This window comes from Parambassis ranga, chromosome 3, assembly GCF_900634625.1.
Source record: "Parambassis ranga chromosome 3, fParRan2.1, whole genome shotgun sequence".
In the NCBI taxonomy this organism is placed as follows: domain Eukaryota; kingdom Metazoa; phylum Chordata; class Actinopteri; family Ambassidae; genus Parambassis; species Parambassis ranga.
Window position 1 is genome coordinate 4,884,430 of NC_041024.1, and position 19,332 is coordinate 4,903,761.

At 41.2% G+C, this 19,332-nt stretch overlaps 2 protein-coding genes across 2 annotated transcripts in view; both read right to left on the bottom strand.

Moving 5' to 3' along the window:
• Positions 1–13,724, bottom strand: part of prmt3 (protein arginine methyltransferase 3) — a 34,717-nt gene extending 20,993 nt beyond the window's left edge. The window contains exons 1-10 of the mRNA XM_028401206.1: positions 13,653–13,724; positions 13,288–13,426; positions 12,124–12,206; positions 11,989–12,038; positions 11,775–11,880; positions 11,047–11,212; positions 10,397–10,538; positions 8,252–8,317; positions 6,737–6,858; positions 4,236–4,335 (exon numbers count right to left, since the gene is read on the bottom strand). Coding sequence (XP_028257007.1) covers positions 4,236–4,335; positions 6,737–6,858; positions 8,252–8,317; positions 10,397–10,538; positions 11,047–11,212; positions 11,775–11,880; positions 11,989–12,038; positions 12,124–12,206; positions 13,288–13,426; positions 13,653–13,674 — 996 coding nt within the window. The 5' untranslated portion in view covers positions 13,675–13,724. The remainder of the gene's footprint in view (positions 1–4,235; positions 4,336–6,736; positions 6,859–8,251; positions 8,318–10,396; positions 10,539–11,046; positions 11,213–11,774; positions 11,881–11,988; positions 12,039–12,123; positions 12,207–13,287; positions 13,427–13,652) is intronic.
• Positions 13,725–14,740: 1,016 nt separating this feature from the next.
• On the bottom strand, positions 14,741–19,045 carry htatip2 (HIV-1 Tat interactive protein 2). The gene is made up of 7 exons (XM_028401208.1): positions 18,662–19,045; positions 18,221–18,410; positions 18,022–18,129; positions 16,931–17,068; positions 16,785–16,846; positions 15,514–15,750; positions 14,741–15,381 (listed from the first exon to the last, which is right to left on the bottom strand). Exons 1-6 carry the CDS (start codon positions 18,787–18,789, stop codon positions 15,534–15,536), a joined length of 843 nt encoding a protein of 280 aa, XP_028257009.1. The 5' UTR covers positions 18,790–19,045; the 3' UTR covers positions 14,741–15,381; positions 15,514–15,533.
• Between the last annotated feature and the right edge of the window lie 287 nt (positions 19,046–19,332).

Consider the following 19,332-nt stretch of genomic DNA (forward strand, 5'->3'; position numbering starts at 1 on the left):
GGAGGGCCCGGGCAAATAAAGGAGATGGTGTGCACGCATGAGTGTGTGTGTGTAGAGGGGGTGGATAGTTCCATGCTTCACTGAAGGCAGCTCTTCAACAAGGCTCTTCTATACTAGTCTATGGTCAGATGAAACCAAATTAGCATAAACATACCACACATATCTCTGTAATAGATTTTGGCGCATTAATGCCTGGTGAGTGCATGTTTCAGTATCAGCATAATTCCCATGCAAATGTGAGACAGAGGGGAAAGATAGTGTAAAAAAAATGTAGCTACAAGGTTGTTAGAAGCTATTGCAATTCTGAAAGCACTTGCAATTAATGTAAAGATGTTTTTAAATGATATCTTTTAAACTTCTCCAGTTTCTACGAGCAGTCAGCCGCTGCACTGAGAAAAGAAAGAACCTATTAATACGGGCATACATCATTTCCAAACTCTTGACTTTGGATTTTGGGAAAAGCACCTGTGAAAAAAGTCATTTGGTTTCAAGGTCAAAGTCTGCAGCATAAAAAAAACAATGTTTGCCTCTCTGATATAAAAAGTTATAGCTTTGAATTCACACATACACTATAAAAATCCTAATAAACGTGTATTTGGCGGCGCTCTCGCCCAAGCATCCATAGGCCATTATTAAATTTATCTTTGTGAGAGAACAAAGAGGCCATTTCTCTCCACAAAAACAATGTCAGATGAGTGATACTGGATGATGGGATTAAGTTTATGAGGATGTCTGTTTCAGGGACACATTAGGTTGCTGCGTTCTTGCTCTGTAAGCTGCAGTGTGCAAACCAGAGAGCGGGTACCTTTTCCCCCCTGGATGTTTCGGAGCACATAAAACAGAGGCACCTCTGCATTATTCACAGGGTACAGTATGTTATTGTATTGAATGGTGTTGTGTGTTTTTAGATCTACCTGCATGCAGCAAATGACTGCCTTCATATGGACATAATGCTTATGCCCCTCTAGATGCAAGAAAAATCGAGAAAATCGAAAATCGAGTACTAATATAGTTGATAGGCTCTTTAAGCTGGCACATAGAAGGAGCTGGATGAATGACTAATGAAATTATATGAATGAAAATATATTTAGCAAGCCAAGGTGCAAACAGACAAATTTTTGCTCACTGCATGATGACACAGTGGTTAGTGTAGTCTTGTAGTGGCTACATGCATTTAAAGTTTTCTAACCCAGGCTGCTGGTTCAAACACTTCCTGGAGCATTTGAAGGTCTTGTGGAAGTAAGTACAGCCAATAAATCCTCATTAGATCGTTCACACACCTGTGGCACTGTCTCTGTGTGTGTGTACGCGTGCATTTCTTTTTTGTTTTTTTGCATCCGAAACTCATTCTCTGTGTGTGTGAGCACAAGTGTGTGTCTGTGACTGACAGTCAGTCAGACTGAAGGACAGGATGACTGATGACTACCACCCTTTTCTTGGACAGGTGAGGCTTCCAGTACTGATAATGAGGCTAAAGAGGAAGGGCTGCCATTAATTTGAGTTTACACCTCTACCGCACACTCATTCAGACTTTTTAAAACAGTTAAACTACATTTAACAAGGTTAAAAAAAAGGTTTAACAGGAATCTTTCACATTTTTTGTTGTTCAGGGTTGTTTCCATATTTTAATGAAACTGGCTGAATGAGACTAATTTGATATTCTGGGAGAGTTTCTTCAAGGTGAGTCCCCGCATAGCTCCATAAGCTTACTATTCAGGGACACTTGCCCTCGCCTCGGCACACAAACTTTTATCAAAATAACAATACATCACACAGGCTCCCTTAGTAAAAGACCTGTCCTATCTACCTGCGACTCTTCCCAGTATGACTGGGACACTTTCGGCCACATCGTGCAGTGTTGGAATGTCTGAATGCGGAGCAGAGTGTGTCAGCTTTATGAGGGTTAACAACTGAAAACCAAAAATACAAAGTGTTTCCTGCAATAAACAGCTGCCTGACGCATCTAACAGAATTCATTGGTGAAAATAAAAGTAGTTACTACAAAGTATGGAACAAGAGGGGAGCTTCTATTATGTATTTTTTCAGACAATATAATTTTTAATGTTCTTTTTAGTATTTTGTAATAAAGTGTTTGCAAAAGCTGATGGTTTACTCCATAGTCCGTATTTGTATGTCCATGCCATTAAACTCTATCAAGCCAGTAGGCCCATCATCAGTGATTGATCTTGGAGCAACAATCTTTATTTGGCCTTTGGAGAAACTCAGTCTTCCCCCTCCTCCCCGCCAGCTCCCCAACCTCTTATCTGCTCTGGACTGTTTGTTTTTCCTTTTTTGGCGTCCTGAGAAAGAGGGCCGATCAATGTTGTGAGTTATGAAATGACAGGGGTGTTGCTGACGGCAGTCTCTCAAACGCTGCCACAGTAGACAGACACTCATTTGCCCCCTTCTCCACCACAACAGATCCACCACATTCATCACTTATGTCTCTCTATTAACCCTGTAACCACTGTTTGTCTGCTCAACCCAACTACTTTGTCTGCTTTGTTTCTCCTCAACCTTCAATTTTCAGTTAATTATTTAACTAATATAACATATGACAGTTAACTTAATGGTTAATCTCGGATTAATCAGAGACTAATTTTAAGCCGCACTATTTGACACAAAGATATGGTAAACATGAAACCATTTGTAGTTGCATTTATTTATATTTTTTACTGAATAAATCCCACTCTATATGAACTACGTCCCAGGCCCGAGTGTGTCATTACACCTGAATATAGTTTTTGTTTCCTTTTGGCACATTAAACCATAGGCTCACACTTTTAATTTACAGATTATGGATTTGCAGACCTACTACATCTAAAAATATCAGATTCATTTCACTGTTTGGTAACTGCTGCAGTGCAAGCATGTGAAGGGCCCTCCATTGTTTTTAATGCAGTCCTCCAAACCATAGGACCAAATGCAAAGCAAGCAGCTTCTCTGCACAATAAAAATGCTAGTTGCTGATCTATTCTTAGTCACATAATTCCCTCCTGTGCATCCCTGCCATTGGTTTGACCCATTTTGGATGGTCCCTCCCTGTCGTGGGCCTTCACAAGCTCCCCAATCTTTGTTAATGTGTGTACTGCGTGTGCCTGGGTGAGTGTGCATTTTGAGCAGGGTCAGACAGCACCAGAGGCAAGTAATACAGCTGTGTCAGGTCAAGGTACTAAACCCTGATCAAAATCACAAAAATACAAAGGAGCATTTTAACAATATTCATCAGGGTCACAGCAGTGTGGGAAAATTCCAAATTATAGCCAAAAAAAGTGTGACTGTGTAAAAACCTGTGTCCTTTGTAATTTACATTATTCTGAAAAAGTAACTGCTGAAGCAAAAAGTTTAAAAATGACACACTAGAGCAATAACATCTCTAGAATGTCTTGGATAAACAGGACATGGCGTGGATATATAAGACAAGGCCATTAAAGTTGAATAAAGTCAAAAGCCATTTACACTAGCCAGAAAGTCTACTCCTGTGACAACTGTCATTTTTCCTTTTTTGTACAGGCAGATTGCAGGGCAGCTTTTGAAGTAATAGCCACTCTGAGAAATGTCCGCCATTTCTTCCCTGATGAGAAGTGACTGAAGAATTCTTAGATTTATTAGCGCACTGTGAGCCAGTGTCATCAAAGATTACGCCCCCTATCCTTCACCGTTCTACCGGCACATCAGCCAAGGAATTTCAATTTCCCCGGCAAGAGGATGGGAAGGCTCTGGCTGGCGACCCCTGCTCGTGACCCTGGGGTTTCACGATGAATGGGGGAGGTGGAGGGGGGACAGATACGGGATGCTCATGAATTAACGATGACTTCAGCGGTGCGTTCAACTTTGGCCGTCCCGCCTGTATCGCCACAGAGAATCTCCCTGATAAATGGGCATCAAGGGGTAGGAAGACTGCTCTTCCTGGTTAGATATTCAGAGGAGCCCATGGTCAAGTTTAGCCCTTTTTTAAGGTATGTTTAAACCATGCAACACTTGTGCTGGCACCTTGGATTCTGCATGCTCATTGGCTGATAAAGAACCAATCAGGAATTAAGCTGAGCATCTACATCACAGCATATGCATGCATGTGTCTAAAGAGTTGGATGGAAAATAAAACTCCTATATATAACTTCTTATGTAACACCTGAACCCACCACTGTCTGCCTCTGGGTTTACTGCTGTATAGAAACTTACGCACAAGTATATACTATGTCCAGGTTATGCAGTATGGGTAAATATGTACTGACCATCCACTCTGAGATGATGATGTCCACCTTCTCCACGCGGAGACTTATGTCTTCTATGCGGCCTTTTATCAGAGTGATCTTGTCCTCCAGCTGATTGGACCTGAAAGAAACGCAGGAGTCAGAGGGCTTACAAAGTTTAGCAGTTCCCTCCTTGCACATAAAGCAAAATTCCCTTCTCTTTACAGCCGTTCTCATCTCTAAAAAGTCATGTGGGACATATATTTGGTTAAACAGAAGCAGAACAGCTTAACAGCTGGTTATCAGTTTTGTGTGTTGTGTTAGGGAGGTATCATCGTTTTGCTAAAAAGAGTGGAAAAAATATATTAAAAAAAGTGGAAAAGACGTTGGTCAGTGTAGAGAGAGTTTAAGCTGACTGAAGAGCAGTCGTCTGGTTTCTTCAGAAAACACATGTATTCTTACAGGAGACAATGATTTAGTGTCAGTTGCTGGGATATGATCTTCCCCCATGAGAGTCCTGATGGTGCACCGATGATGCAGAATGACATCACTCACCCATAATTCCCGAACAGTGGGTTAAAATGTTTAGTGTGCACGGCCTCATATTTACTCATCCTGGTTATATATAAACTCAATATCAACACAAACCAGCCCAAGGCGATGTGATGACACAATGTTGAACAAAAAACTTTTAATTGATAATGGGCGGTGTACATCCAGATAAACAACTTCCTTTTAATTAACAGCCTTGTTGAGATATATACATCTGCATACTCCAGTCAGCAGCGACCCCACAGACAGATGTGAAAATAAGGAAACTGTAAGTGTACCTGCAATGACTAAGGCTTATGTAGGGACTGTAAAAACCAGTGCTGCAGTTTTAAATGATCCTTACTTTCAAAGCAGCCAGTTTGGGTATCAATCTCTGTGAATATTCCATTATCATGACAGCTAATGTTACAGAGGACAGAACAATTACTCACAGCGGCCCAGAGTGCATTTCTGTAGCAGCGATCCTTATCTTGAACTGTCTCTCCCCTCTCAGCTGCTCTTCCACTGCTGCTATCACCTCCTCCCAGAATCCAACAACCACCAACCCCCCACCACAACCCTCACCCGCAGCACCCTGCCTCGCACCCCCCCCCCCCCCCCAACCTTTCACAAGAGGGAAACACTGTAATCTCATTATTGGGGTAATTTAGAGGACAATGTCAGGACTCTGGGGAGAGAGTCGGTATCTGTACAGCTTTGGAGGTGTGAGAGAAAGGCGGGAAAAGAGGTTGTAGTTTCATCATCATGAACCAGTGTTCATGCAAATAATTGTTTTCTGATTTATAAGTTGACATACAAATTGGTTTTCTTGACATATATTTGTAAATATATTAGGTGGAAATATGTACATGTCCATCTTTGCTTCATAACACCATTAAAAGTTACATTTCATTTATAAAAAAAAATGTCTGGTATTTTTCCGCTTTGTTGTCACAGTAAAAAGCATTGTATTAGATAATCCATCAATTCCAGACGTTTTTTTTTTGTAAAAGTATTTAGCCACTATCCATTAAGGAAGTGACTGTGAAGGAAGGAAGTCACATCGAGCTTTTCATTTAAACTTTGGCGACGGAGTGGAGACAGGAGATGGATGCTCGTGCCCAACCAACAGGAGCCACTTTAATTACAATCCTGATATTAACATTGAGAAGAAGAAGTGACGGACACACAAGGGCCAGCCGCACATGCTCACACACACACACAGCTTAATAATTACATCTCAAGCCAGCACTAGATTTTAAAAAAGACAGCATGTGTTTTCGCATCCATGTGTGTACGTGTGTGTGTGAACGGGGGGTGGTGGTGGTGGTGTGTTGGGGAACTACAACATCTTTCTTTAGCTGAATCTTCACCGCTGGCAAAACCTGCTATGCAGCCTGCATGCCAACACACAGTTCTACAGCGAGTCAGTGGGCTGTAAAATTAAAACGTCCTTTTCCTTCAGCAAACCCTGTTGTTTTGCTTATACGACACTCTCTTACATAACGGTAATAATAGCAGTCATAATGGCCCCTAACTCAAAAATGCATTTTAGAGGCAGGGGTGTGACAGAAGTTCCAGGTAGATGTGGAGACGGCAGAGACTCCGGTGGCAGTAAATGGACTTTACTGTGGAGCACCAGCTGCTAGAAGCATGTAGAACTTGAAATTGGAGTGAGGACTTTATTAAAAATGCAGCAACAGGGGTTATCTGCATGTTTGTGTTTGTGACTGCGGGCTTCGGACTGTAGCTGCTGCAGAGGAGAAGAGGCGAGGGGTGAACCAGTCAGACTGCAGGTGTAAATTATGTACATTACGGCCAAGCGAGTGACAGCAGCTCTATTGAAATCAACCAGCTGCAACAAATAAAAGGTAGCTGGAGGTCGCACGGACCTCTGCTCCCACAATCCTCTGCGACAAAGGATTCAAAGGAACACTAGGCAAGGTGAGAGTAACTGAAAGGAGCTAATCTATTAGCATGTTTAGTTCTGACATAACGTGTGAGAGCCTTACCTGACTATATCCATAGCCTGATAGATGATTTCTGATTGATCGACTGCAATCACCTTTTTGGCACCAGCCCTTGCAGCAAACATCGAGAGGATGCCAGTCCCACAGCCCACATCGAGCACCACCTACAAAAAGAGAGAAAGGGGTGGGAAAAAAATTAGCCCAGGAGCTCACAAATAAATTCATAAGATGCAAAAAATTGTTCTTGTGATGCACATTTTTTCTGTCAGTGGGACCGCTGATCCCTCAGGGTCATTGAATTGTTTGTAGTGCATACTGGGTAAGACAATAATCATAAGTTGTCATCCACATATAAGTAGAAATTAATGTTATTGCCATTGGAGAAACATTTGGTGATACATTATACTGCACACAAAAGAAAAGAAAGAGAGGATTCTTGCCAAAATACCTTCCAGCCTTTACCTCTGACCACAGACATAAACACACAGACACACAATACATGAAGACGGTTCAGACAAAAGCACCTCCATGCAAAGGTGCAATAAAATGCATGAGCATCTGCATTTGTGACCATGTGATTGCTAAGCATGGGTATAATGTCCTGCCTCTGTATTATTTTTTTTCCATAAAAATAAACAAAAATGTAATTCTCAGTCTTAATTGGCTTCAGAATTTCAGCAGTATTGCCAAAGAATAGTGAGTAATAATAAGAAGGACCCTTTGCAATACTATAGGGCCTTCATACTGATCAGTGCTTGGGCCCTAATGGCCTCTGTGAAAAGCAATCACATGTGCTTGTTCTTGTTTTTTCAATCTTGCGTTTATTGCAAAATTTCCCATAGGTTACACTTAATGTGCCCATTTTCACCTCCTACTTGTGTTAAATGATCGAAACAAAGCTGCACTGACAACACAGCCATCTATATGTAACACTGTGTTTATCTGTGTCTATATTTAAGGCACCTCCCTGTAAGCATCCTGCTGTCTTTATGGGTTCACAGAGGGCCGCCGACACACCATTGCTGACACACAACACAACTCCTCACTCCCTTCTTAGTCTGAAACAACAATATCCTGGTTTGTTCTCCATCTACTGGTTACTGTAGACAGAGATGCTCCCCTCTCTGTGTCGACTGCTTCGACCTGACAGGGATAATGTACGTTCCCATCAACCCAACCTGCCTCCCTCTTCTACTGCCACTAACCAGCAGCCACCCATATAATGGATGATCATGATACAGGCCACTGCTTCCTGCAACTAAAGGCAATGGAAAAGGAGAGGGATGGGGGTGGGTTGGAAGGGGGTTTTTTTTTTCAGGACGGGGTGGGGGGGTGTTATGGGTTTGGTGGTAGATTGCATGTGTCTGTTATCAGGACTCTGCAGTCGACATTTGAGGTGCAAATAAAGTCACACTGTGTTTTAAATCACACATCATCACCGTACTAATGTCTTTTCTAGAAAATGCACACGCCTGTCCCTGTTAATAGACTTTACACCAGCTAACACAATATGTGCACACATTAGCACATGCTACTGCATGTATGTGGCTGGCTCACCTTATCTCTGAATACTTCAGGGTTGCGGTACATGAAGTCACGGTAGCTCTCTGTGCGCACTTTATCCTGAAAAGAGAAAATTCAAAATTAGAACAGCACACACATCTAATCATGTACAGATCAAATGTGTTGTACAATTTTGTCTTTACCCATAACCAATTCAACACAGGTCCCACTTGACAATCTCAAAGAATGGCATGTGTAGCTTTTTCCATGTGCGTGCAGATAAGAACAGATCATTACACACTGCAGTGGATTCTGTAATATTTCAGAGCAAATCTATGGGATAAATACACCTGGATGGCTCTCTGGTATTTTCCTGGAGGAGGTCAGGTCAAGACTGACTAATTAACCTGCCAGTCAAACCTGCCCACTAATCCCAGCACCTCCTCTCTGAGGAGACAGCTACAGAATCTATTACAATTACAACGAAACACAGTGGGAATATAGAATAAAACAGACCTTTACTTTTGGAAGATACAAAGGGTGATTGATACGCTGTTGGCTTGGGGTAATGATCAAGCAATTTGATGTTTTAGGTAACTAAAACCAGCATGTCAGCACTGTCTAAGAAAATGGGCATTACCTCATACCCAAAGGCTGATAACCTGAGGACATCCATGGCAACATGGTGGCCCTTTGAAACAGCATTGTGCAGAAATGGGCTACTGTAGGGCTGCTATGATGTCCAGAAAAAAACAGAAACTTTCAAATGATTTAAACTGCACATGATTGCACAGAGACCTATATAAAGACCATGTATGGGTATAAATTCTTATTAAAGGTAGAGTAGGAGATTTCCTTCTGATGCACGTTTTGTTAAATTAGTGTAACTTCTCTTTACAATCCGATAGCAACCGATTAGTTCGTCAGTTTCGCTTTAAAACGAAGAATATTAAACATATGTGGAAGCTATAAAACGCTAAAAACATCAGCCAATCCTGTGAGGCGCCCCTGCGTGTAGAGTTGGCTGCTCTCTTCCTGCTCTGCGCCCACCAGAGAGGTACGTGCATGATGGCTGAAGTCACAGACTGGGGTGAGCTCCGAGAGAACGGAGCGTGTGTTTACTTTCAAAACCTGGCTGACTCTCACTGAGTTTTCAAAATCTCCTACCCCACCTTTAATTCTTATCTCCTGTACTTGCAAAATGTATTTCTTTCTAATTGTAGAAATTTGGGGTAATTTAGAGGGCAAAGTCAATGAGTAATAAGTCCGGGAAAACCCTTTTTAATTTGAATCCATATCACATCAAGATATGAGCATCACAATGAAGTTATAAACACAGAAAAGGCCAACCCTCTACCAAATGAAAGCTAAAGTTAAAATCTTTCACCTTTCAAAGTTAAAAAAAGTAAAAAAAAACAACCACAACAGGACAGTAAAACTCTACTAAAACCCATGATGTGTGATTCAAGGTGGATTAACTCTGAAGTCTATCAAGAGCCACTGCACACTACACAGAATCACAATCAGTGACAAAATAAAGTGTGATTCATATATAAGTGTTAAGTGTGAAAACGTGAACCTATTTTAAAAGATTCCTCACACACACACTGCGTCATAGGTGATGCACCTCACGATGTCCCGTGTACAAGTTTGACCACATTCTAGCGCATAGCCCCTTCTGTCACACATTCCCGGCCCCTCTGATGGAGTTTACAGCCTGACGTACACACATGACGCAAAACTTAACAGTGCTTAGCACCAATCAGGGCGGCCTACAGGAATATATCCAAGCACTGCGGTAAGTACACTGGGAGGGGAGGAGATAGAGCTAACCCCCCCTCCAGCCTCATACTCATACACACACGTCAGCTTGCTGACACTTTCAGGTTTCAGTGCTTGAGGAGTGTAAAAATTAATTTCCATGTTTTGAGCAACCACCATGTAAGTGCAGTGTTTCACATGAGGGCTCAGCGCCTACTGCTGATTTGTCAGTATTGAGGAAATATCTTGTCTTAAGTATCAATTTGAGCATAAAGATCATTTTCATTAACATGCTACATCAAAATCTTTCAGCCAAGTTGCACACTGATGAGCCCACATTCACTTTGCAGCCACTTCTGTGCCAGAGGAAAAGGACTCACAAGACTCTAATGAGAGCTGGTCGGTGTGTGTGTGTGTGTGTGTTTGCACAACTCAAACCTTCAGCATCTCCTCGTGGATGCTGTAATGGCCGTAGGAGCTGAAGTAGGCCTCGTCCTCATCCTCTCGCAGCTCAGCCACAGTGCCCAAGTTACCCGATCTGCTGGTTTCTGCATTCAACACCAAACCCTGAGCCAGCAGCCTGAAAGAACAGCACGTACATTTCTGTTTAACTTTTCATATCGGGACACAGGACAAAAGCAGCGACCAGAAAGCAGAAAGCACACACAGCCTTCATGCAGGGCGAAGCAGTAAATGGAGGAGATGGGAGGCATTCATCTTTCTAACTCTCTTCCACATCCCTCCCTCACTCAACCCCCCCATCCTCACTCTTTCTGTAATTTTCCCTTACTCTCCCCCCCATTTCCTACCTCCCCCCTTCACTTTAACCTCCATGCTGCAGTGGAATTTTCCCTTCCCTTTTTATCTTTTCCCTTCCTCCAAACTTCTTCCACAAGGTATACTAGACAATGTTTCAGCAATACTGAGTTCACTGTGTCCACCTGCTGGCATAAGGAAGGTACTGCAGGATCAAAAACAAACTACACTAAGTATTAAAAACATGTCAAGAACTTAGAAAAGACATCTTAGGACAAAAAAAAGTTTTATCTTTTTTTGTCCTAAGATGTCTTTTCAGAGAAGTAACTGACTTGAGTTTGTGGAGGTCATCCATGGCTCTGGCCAATGCCTCCTCTGAAAGACGAGCTCTCTCCTCGGCAGCCTTGGCCTTGTGCAGCAATGCATTGTGGGGCTCAACTCCAGATGAAGGGCTTGTCAACAAGCTTGATCCCTCATCACCACAGAGCTCCTCAGGGTCTGACAGAAACATGAAACATAATTATGGAACATTTTCAAAGATCTCCAGCGGGTTTCAACATCTAACCATAAAACACGTAGTAGTCCTGCCTTTAATTTACAATAACTTATAACATAGTGACGGTGCTTTGGTTTGGTGTGTTTGTTTCATGCTTGCTGACATGTCTGCTAAGACATTACTTATATAGAGCACAAGCATCAACAGTGCTTTAAATGTCTTTCTTGAACTACCATTTCACACCTGCACATCCTTCAACACTCATACAGAAGTCATTCTAACTGAAAGATAGGCTGGAGGCTAATTTAGGTGGATAAAATCCAATTGTTTTCTCTGCAACACAAAATGAGTGAATATATCAACATAATTATCTTTCAGCAGTGTTAATGAGACATCCAGGATGTGTAGACATTAAAGGCTTAGAACCAGAAGGCTAAACCAAGCTGTGAAGTCATAATCATTAGTATTTTCATTTGATGTTGCCAATGCACTCAGATCAGCATAGCAAAGGAAAACAACATGAGCAACGGCAATATGCTGTTACTCAGGAAACAGTTTCTTTACCTGTTTGCAGCAGCGGGTCGTCCTGTAAGACTGGTCGAAGGAAGTCTTCGCTCTCCCAGGGTAAAGGACCTTCTGGCAGCTCCATCAGACAGGATGCTTTACATTTCTATGCAGAAAGATTTGTCAGTTTGTTTCAGATAATAATCATCACACCAACCAACATACTGGTCAAAATAATAAACAAAGATCTTATTTAAAGACCGACAGTACTTACTGTAGAACGTATGAAGTTGATCATTTTTATGTAGCCATAGTCATCTAACCCTGATGAGCGGAGATGGTTAGCCTTTTAAAAATAATAATTCTCTGGTCCTTTACTGACACTTAAGGACAATCAGTCCTGACTTACTGTGATTTCTTATGACATCTACGAGGTTGACCTGGTGCTCAGATGTGCAGTGCTGCAGGGTAGCAGGAACAGAACTAAGCAACCTAAAAAACAGGAAAGATTTAATCATGATAAACCAGACCTGGGAAAAGTACGGCCCCCGGGCCAGACCCGGCCCGCTTGCGTCTTCAATGCGGCCCACAGACCATGCACTCAAATATTAAACAAATATTTGAGTGCACGGTACATATTAAACAAAGGCAGCAAAAGTCAGCTGTTGAGCACGGCATTACCAGTAACGTCTTCCCAACCCTCCTTGTCTCTTCCACGCTGCTGTACTGCATCATTCCATCTACTTTTTGTTAGAGACACGGTCGCCTTTTCTACACTTTAAAAATGCTGCGAAACTATGCTGAAATGTACGGTAAAGCGCCTGGAAACTCCACAGTGCATTTAGATGTTGCTGCGGTGCTGCGGCTGAAATATTTCATTGTCATCTGTTCTTAAAAAACACACATCTTGCCCAATTTTCAGAACTTTAGTTTTAGTTTCGAATGGTTTTCTTCTGTAAAAATATCTGCACATTATCTGTGCTGCAGTGCGGGAGTGTGTTTTAACATACAACCAACATACACTCAGAGGGTTAGGGTTAGACATGGACACACACAGAGAGGACAGAGGAGTAACCAGTAAATGACAGCAAAAGCCAGTGATCTCCAATGTATATTATTTATGAAAAGAAAATTGCTTTGCTTTTCTTATGGAAGTCTATGTGGCCCTTGCAAAAAAATAATTGCCCACCCCTGTGATAAACCTACAAAAACAGATCCAATTCTCAGATTTGCTAGTTTATTATATCTTCAGGGCAGGACAGTTACACCCTTGAATTTTTGGGAATACTTCTAAAACTTTGGCTCTGCTTCCTGGGTTCGTACTTCTAATCATTTTGCCAGTCACCTGGTTTTTCTGAAGAAACAATAAGGAGATCTGGCCACATGCATGTGCTACCAAAAATTGACCCTCTAGGATGATTTTCCTACAAATGGAGGGAATTCAAAAACTGAGTGTGGCGGATTTTTATTCTAAGACTGAATATATTGAAAACATAAATAAAGCACTTTTAAGTATTTAGCAACTAAGTTCCTTATAAAACACGAACATTACAACAGTGCAGGATTATCTTACCTCTCGCAAAACAGACAGGTAACTGGCTGACCGTCCTCCTCCTCCTCCTCCATCCACTGCTCTTCCTCATTATTATCCATGTCATCATCATCATCACAGTCAGAAAGCTCCGGCATGTCCTCAGGAGCTCCATCACCGTCTGTCAAAGGAAAACATTACAGCTACCTGTAACGGCCACGAAGCAAAACCAACACTCGGCTGTGTTAAGAGTAAGCTAACATCACCGTTAAAGTGGATGAAAATGCCGCTAACGCGTGCGGGTAACGACGACATTTTTAGACGATTACCAAAACCGAAAAATAAAAGTGTGCAATTTATAACAGCTGCAACTTGTAAAGATTCGTTTTGGTATTGTCAATACTCACGTGCGTCTGTGTATTCTGCCATGATGTCGATTTGATTTCGGACTTCCTGGTGACGTCGGGTGACGTAAAGAAAAGGCGGATCTAGCCTGAGGAGGCACTTCCGCATAATCACCAGCAGATGCCGCTAATGTGTAATTTGTGATATTCTGCAAAGCGCATCACCTAATCTTAAAATTCAAACCGATACACAGATAAACAGGTTTTATTGTCAGCCTTTAAACAATGAAAGACAAGACAGTTTAATTAAGACTTTATTTTAAGAATGTTAAAGTAAGAAACCATCAGATAGTTAGTTTATGGATTCAAAACGTCCAGAAGCAGTGTGTAATTCAGTTTAAACATGATCAGACCAAAGTTTCAGTTTACAAGCTTATCTGCTAACAGGCCTACATAACTAATTTGCCAGTTCATTAGCTGGTTTAACAACTGCTGCCCCCAGGTGATCAAACAATGAAATATCAACATCAATGAAAGAATGTCTGAAATGATAACTAGTGATCTGACTCATAATTGATCAAGAAAAGTATTTTAATATTTTTTTTTTACATTATTATTTATATAGGCTAGTCTAAACTATACACTATATTATATAGACTATAGAAACTCTATACAGTCAACAGACTCAATTCTCCTGTTGAGTTTATACCTGTGGAGTTCAAACTAAGGTTGAGAGTTTTGCCTGCAGGAATAACTTACCCCAAACAACCCGTCCTGCTGACAACAAAAACAAATGTCCTGCTTGTTTTAGCAGCTCTCAACTGTAAAGTAGGCTACAATGAAAAGCTGTTCCTAATTTCTGACTAAATGCTGCATGATTCTTATAGCATCTGCAGGAAGAAGAAGAATGGAGGCTTCCCAACCAAGCCCTGTGTTGAATGATGGTGATAGAGATACAGTATGAAGTAGCTGGGAAGGATTTATCTTGTATAATTCTGCTTCTGTTCATTTATTTATCTTGTTTTCCAGCTGACGTATTGCTGCAGTGTGACATGCATATTTCATTGTCCTTTTATTTACACCTGTGGGTAAAAGTCTTGAAGAGCATGTTACTTCTATGTGTGTACCCATGTTCAGTCACAAGAGGGCGCTGCAATCAAGGAAAAAAGTTTTATTGCACATCATCCTTGAAACACAAGAGCAATGAATTGCTTTGCAGACAGCAGTCCACCAAAGCATAAAGATATATAAGAAATTACTGAAAGCAGAAAACAAGAATGAATTTTATAAAACAGTGACTGTTTACAGGAGGTAAAGCCTTGCATTGGATTATTCTGTGGTGATGCCCTGAAACCATTTTTTTTCTCAAAGGCATCTTCTGACATGTCATTTTATACATAGTATAACTTACAGTATAGGCGTTCTTTATATAGATACTGCAATTATACAAACATAAAATACATTTAATGTATATTATGATGAAATTAACATATGACAAACAATATTTAAAGCTGCCATGGCTTTTAAAATACAAACATTCACTTTAAGGCAGTGGTTTAGTGAGTCAGTGATGAAGACTGAAAGGCCTGGAAATACATGCCTGATGACAACGATGTAATAAAATACAAAACCACACATGATCATCATTAAAAAATGGTCACACATACACAGAAAAAACTTTAGATGTCTTAACAAATCATGAATAAATAAATGGAGATTTTCAAGTATGGTGAAACTCCTTGGTCATGATGATGTGAGGCTGTTGTCCTCTTTGCAAATCTGCTGGAAGTACCTGAATTTATAAGATCAAATTAAAATTGGAGTGAAATCTGATAGTACTGACTTTTCACTTTACCCAGAGACCTGGTTCACAGGTACGTGCTGATACGTGCTGCAATCATTCAATGAGGTTTGTCCCTCTTACCTCACCAGTTTCCTGCTCTTTTATTTCCCCGTACTTTTTGCCAGGCTTGTGATGGCTTTGCTCTCCAGGATCTCAGTCTTCTGCTCGGGTTGAAGCAGAGTGTTTGACACCATTGCTTTCGCCACCATTTGGATCGGGATGGACATGGATGTAGATACCATGGCAGAAACGGCACCGAAAAACTTCCTAGCAAACCACTCTCCGGGTCGACTCTCCTGTCTGTCCACCAACAAAAACCTGGTGGAGAAAAGAGCCACTTTATTTGGAAGTTGCTGTTATTCATCTATTGTCAGAATGCTTATCTCAGCCTTATTGTCTGTCTGTTGTCATATTCAGGATAATTATGTATATGTGAATGTAAATATGCGAAAATCTTAGGGATGTCCCAATCAGGTTTTTTTGCCCTCGAGTCCAAGTCATTTGATTTTGAGTATCTGCCGATACTGAGTCCCAATCCGATCCTAGCAGCAAAACGTGTGTGTGTGTGTAGAGCGCATGCTAGGAGATTTCACACACGCAGCGGCTCATCGAGGTCTTGAACCAGGACCTCTCGCGCCAAAAGCGACTGTCATACCCCTACACTACAGGACACAGAGCCACCCGGCACAGAAGGCGTTAACTTCACAGGTAAAGAGTTTTGGTAACAAGACACACTACTAGAAGCAGAGGAGCTAAACCTCCTTAAAATGTTAGTTAGGCACAATATTTGGACTCTTGTCATTCACCTGGAGATAAATATGACCACCTTCTCTTGTTCTGTTGAAGAACAAGAATGTTAACGTGCCTAAAAAAGAATGCGTACAAACATGAAGATGGGGAGCAGTGGCTCAGTGGTAGACTTGTCCAATAACCGGAAGGTCGGCGGTTCGACCCCGACTCATAACTAGTCGTTGTGTGTCCTTGGGCAAGGCACTTTACCCGCATTGCCACCAGTGTACTCACTGGTGTATGAATGCATATGAATGAATTGGCAATGGTCGGAGAAGCTGTAGGAGCTGTGGCTACATCTGTAGTTTACCACTGCCACTGTGTGAATGTGGTGTGAAAGAATAATGCATCTCAATGTAAGCGCTTTGAGTGCCTGCCCAACAGAGCAGAAAAGCCCAATATAAGACCAATGCATTATTATTATTATTGAAGTAGTGGTCGTGTTCATGTGATGCCGTTCTCTTCCAGTTGAGATGCCTTGCTTCAACCTTCTGAATGAACTGAGAATCTTCACCAACGTATAGAATACTACTTTTCATTTAGGCATAAATGAGATGACTTACCCAGGTCTGTAAGCGGAAAATCTGGCAAACCCCAGTGCCTCGATAGCTGCTTCCACTTGTCCCTGGAGGAGAACACAGTTGTGTTAAGACACACCGAGAAGCTTGATTTAAGAAAAAGACTTCAGCAGAAAGAAGTGTTCAAACACCTTGACTTTGAGGTAGAGGAAGTTGCTGTTTTTATCGGCTCCTCTGGAGGACTCCAGGTGGAACTGCATGCAGCCTCCTGCTTTGGCAAGCTCGGCTGACTTTAGAACATAGTCATGGTCAACTCTGATGAATCCATCCTGAACAAAGAGCCATGATGAGGAACAGGTTGTAAAATCTGTATTTTACCCAGTGTTGTTCAATCAGCTCTGTTGGCCGGGACAGTTTATCAACAGTGCTCTAGTATTGGACCTGATAGTCATTGTTCTTGACCCAGTTGCTTAGTCACTGCTACTGCACACAAACCTATCAAACAATGAAACACTTATATTTTATGGGGCCGTAAGCAAAATTGCCACCACCTCAGCATCAGATGCTTCATCATCCTATAGACTGCACTGTGTGTGTAACATGCCCACCATCATTACCATAATTTGTTTACAACATACCAGGGTCATTCTGGCTGTTGTTTTTAACCTTACTTGAGTAGCTAAAAACTAACAAAAAAAATGTATTTATAAATATAAATAATATTATAATAATAATATAATATTATATAATATATAATATAAATATTTTGCACTTACTCTACTGGGGTGTACATGTGTGCCATATTATTTTCACTATTTTTTTAAAAGTTAACCAGCTTAATTTCTTTTGTTTTTAGAATTTAGAACAGATGTGCAAAGGTATGCAAAACGTGCAAACTCTTAACAACTAGATTAGACCAAATGACAATCATTTGTCACATTGTCTTCTTACATAACAATAATAGTTGTAATAAAAATAAAATAGATACATATAATACTTTAAAATAAATTAAATAATGTCATAAAATGAATATAGAAGTGCACAGAGTAATAATTAATTTTTGAATCGGGTGTCAAAGCTTCAACAAAGCTTCGAAATCCAATCACTACACACCGGTAGGCTAGTGCATGATTCTGCATGCCCAACGCTGGCAGCAGCAAACAGCAGGAATCCATCAATTTTGAGAACATTTCATGAATTCTTAAAATGAAATTCGCTTTTGCTCTTGGGGGCTTTAAGCGACTGGGGCCGGCCCTGCTTGTAGGATTAGAAATATACTCACAGCCCCAGCTTTAGCTCTGGTTGTTCCCAGGCAGCAGTAGCCAACATCATGGCCCTGGAAGGCAGCAGCGTAGTCATCAAGCTTCTCAAAGTCAACCACCTCTTGGACCTTAAGACATAGAAAAGCCTGTCAAAAAACAAAACAAAACCATAACATCTCTTACCACAAAGATGCTGCTGAAGAGCATCAATCCACGGACCAGGTTTTCATATGCTTGGTCCTCAAAGGTGAGCTGCCTCCTTCCTATGAGCGTTATCTTAGAGAAAACATTGCGCTCCAGCAGCTCTTGAAGCAACAACCTCCCCGTTTCCCCAGAAGCACCGAGAATGAAACAGCTTCTGTTCTGCTGTCTGAAGTTTTCCTCCAGGGTCTTCCAGTCCTCAGCCATGCTGTGTGACAAACCACAGAGATTCCCCTGTTAGCATATTCATGCATGTACTGTACACAAAAAACAGTAAAACACAACAATAACAACTGTAATACGGTGAATACAAATGATGTCACATTCAGGGGTTGAATGAGGCCATTACAGCGATCACTAACGTGCATTTATGATATTCATGTTGTACGTAATCGACAGAAATATATGCTATATCAGCATGTATGTTTGGCAGCAAGCAAAGCCACTGTTTAAATTTACCTCGTGTATTTAACCGGATCAACGTCGTCGTCGAAATACGTCAAAACCACCGCAATCACAACAACTAGCAGAGCAAGGATCCCTGACGCTGTCCCCAGGGTGGTGCCCAGCAGTTTTATAACAAACATTGCTGCTAGCAACGACTAAATTACCAAAACACTTCCTGGTTGCTCCATCCTGTCTTCCTGATGCGCTGGCAGGATAGAGGGGAATAAATACAGGAATTATCGCCACCGTCAGTAAGCTGTAGCACAAATGATGGGCGGAATGGCTTCACTGCATTTATCAGCATTAATTTGTTATTTAATTACTACCATACGGCAGTAGATACAACCGAAAAGAAGAGGTGCTTGAATCGAGTTCCGCTCAGTCCGTACTGTCCGCTCTGAGTACAACGCATGCGCAGTGGAGTTTTAAAGTGACAATTTCTGGCTATTTATAAGTGTACTAACTTAAAGTTTCTTATGTTTAACATACAGATTATCTAAAATGCATTAATGCACAGAAAGCAGCCAAAGACTACACTGTTTTTAATTATTATTCCAATTATACATTTTATTTAGAATGTGAGATGGCTCATTTGTTTCAGCTTTAGAGCTCTGCAGGGTAATTAGCTTTAAATCTTTAATTACAATGTCTTATTTTTTTTAGTTATAAAATAAAAGCCTTCA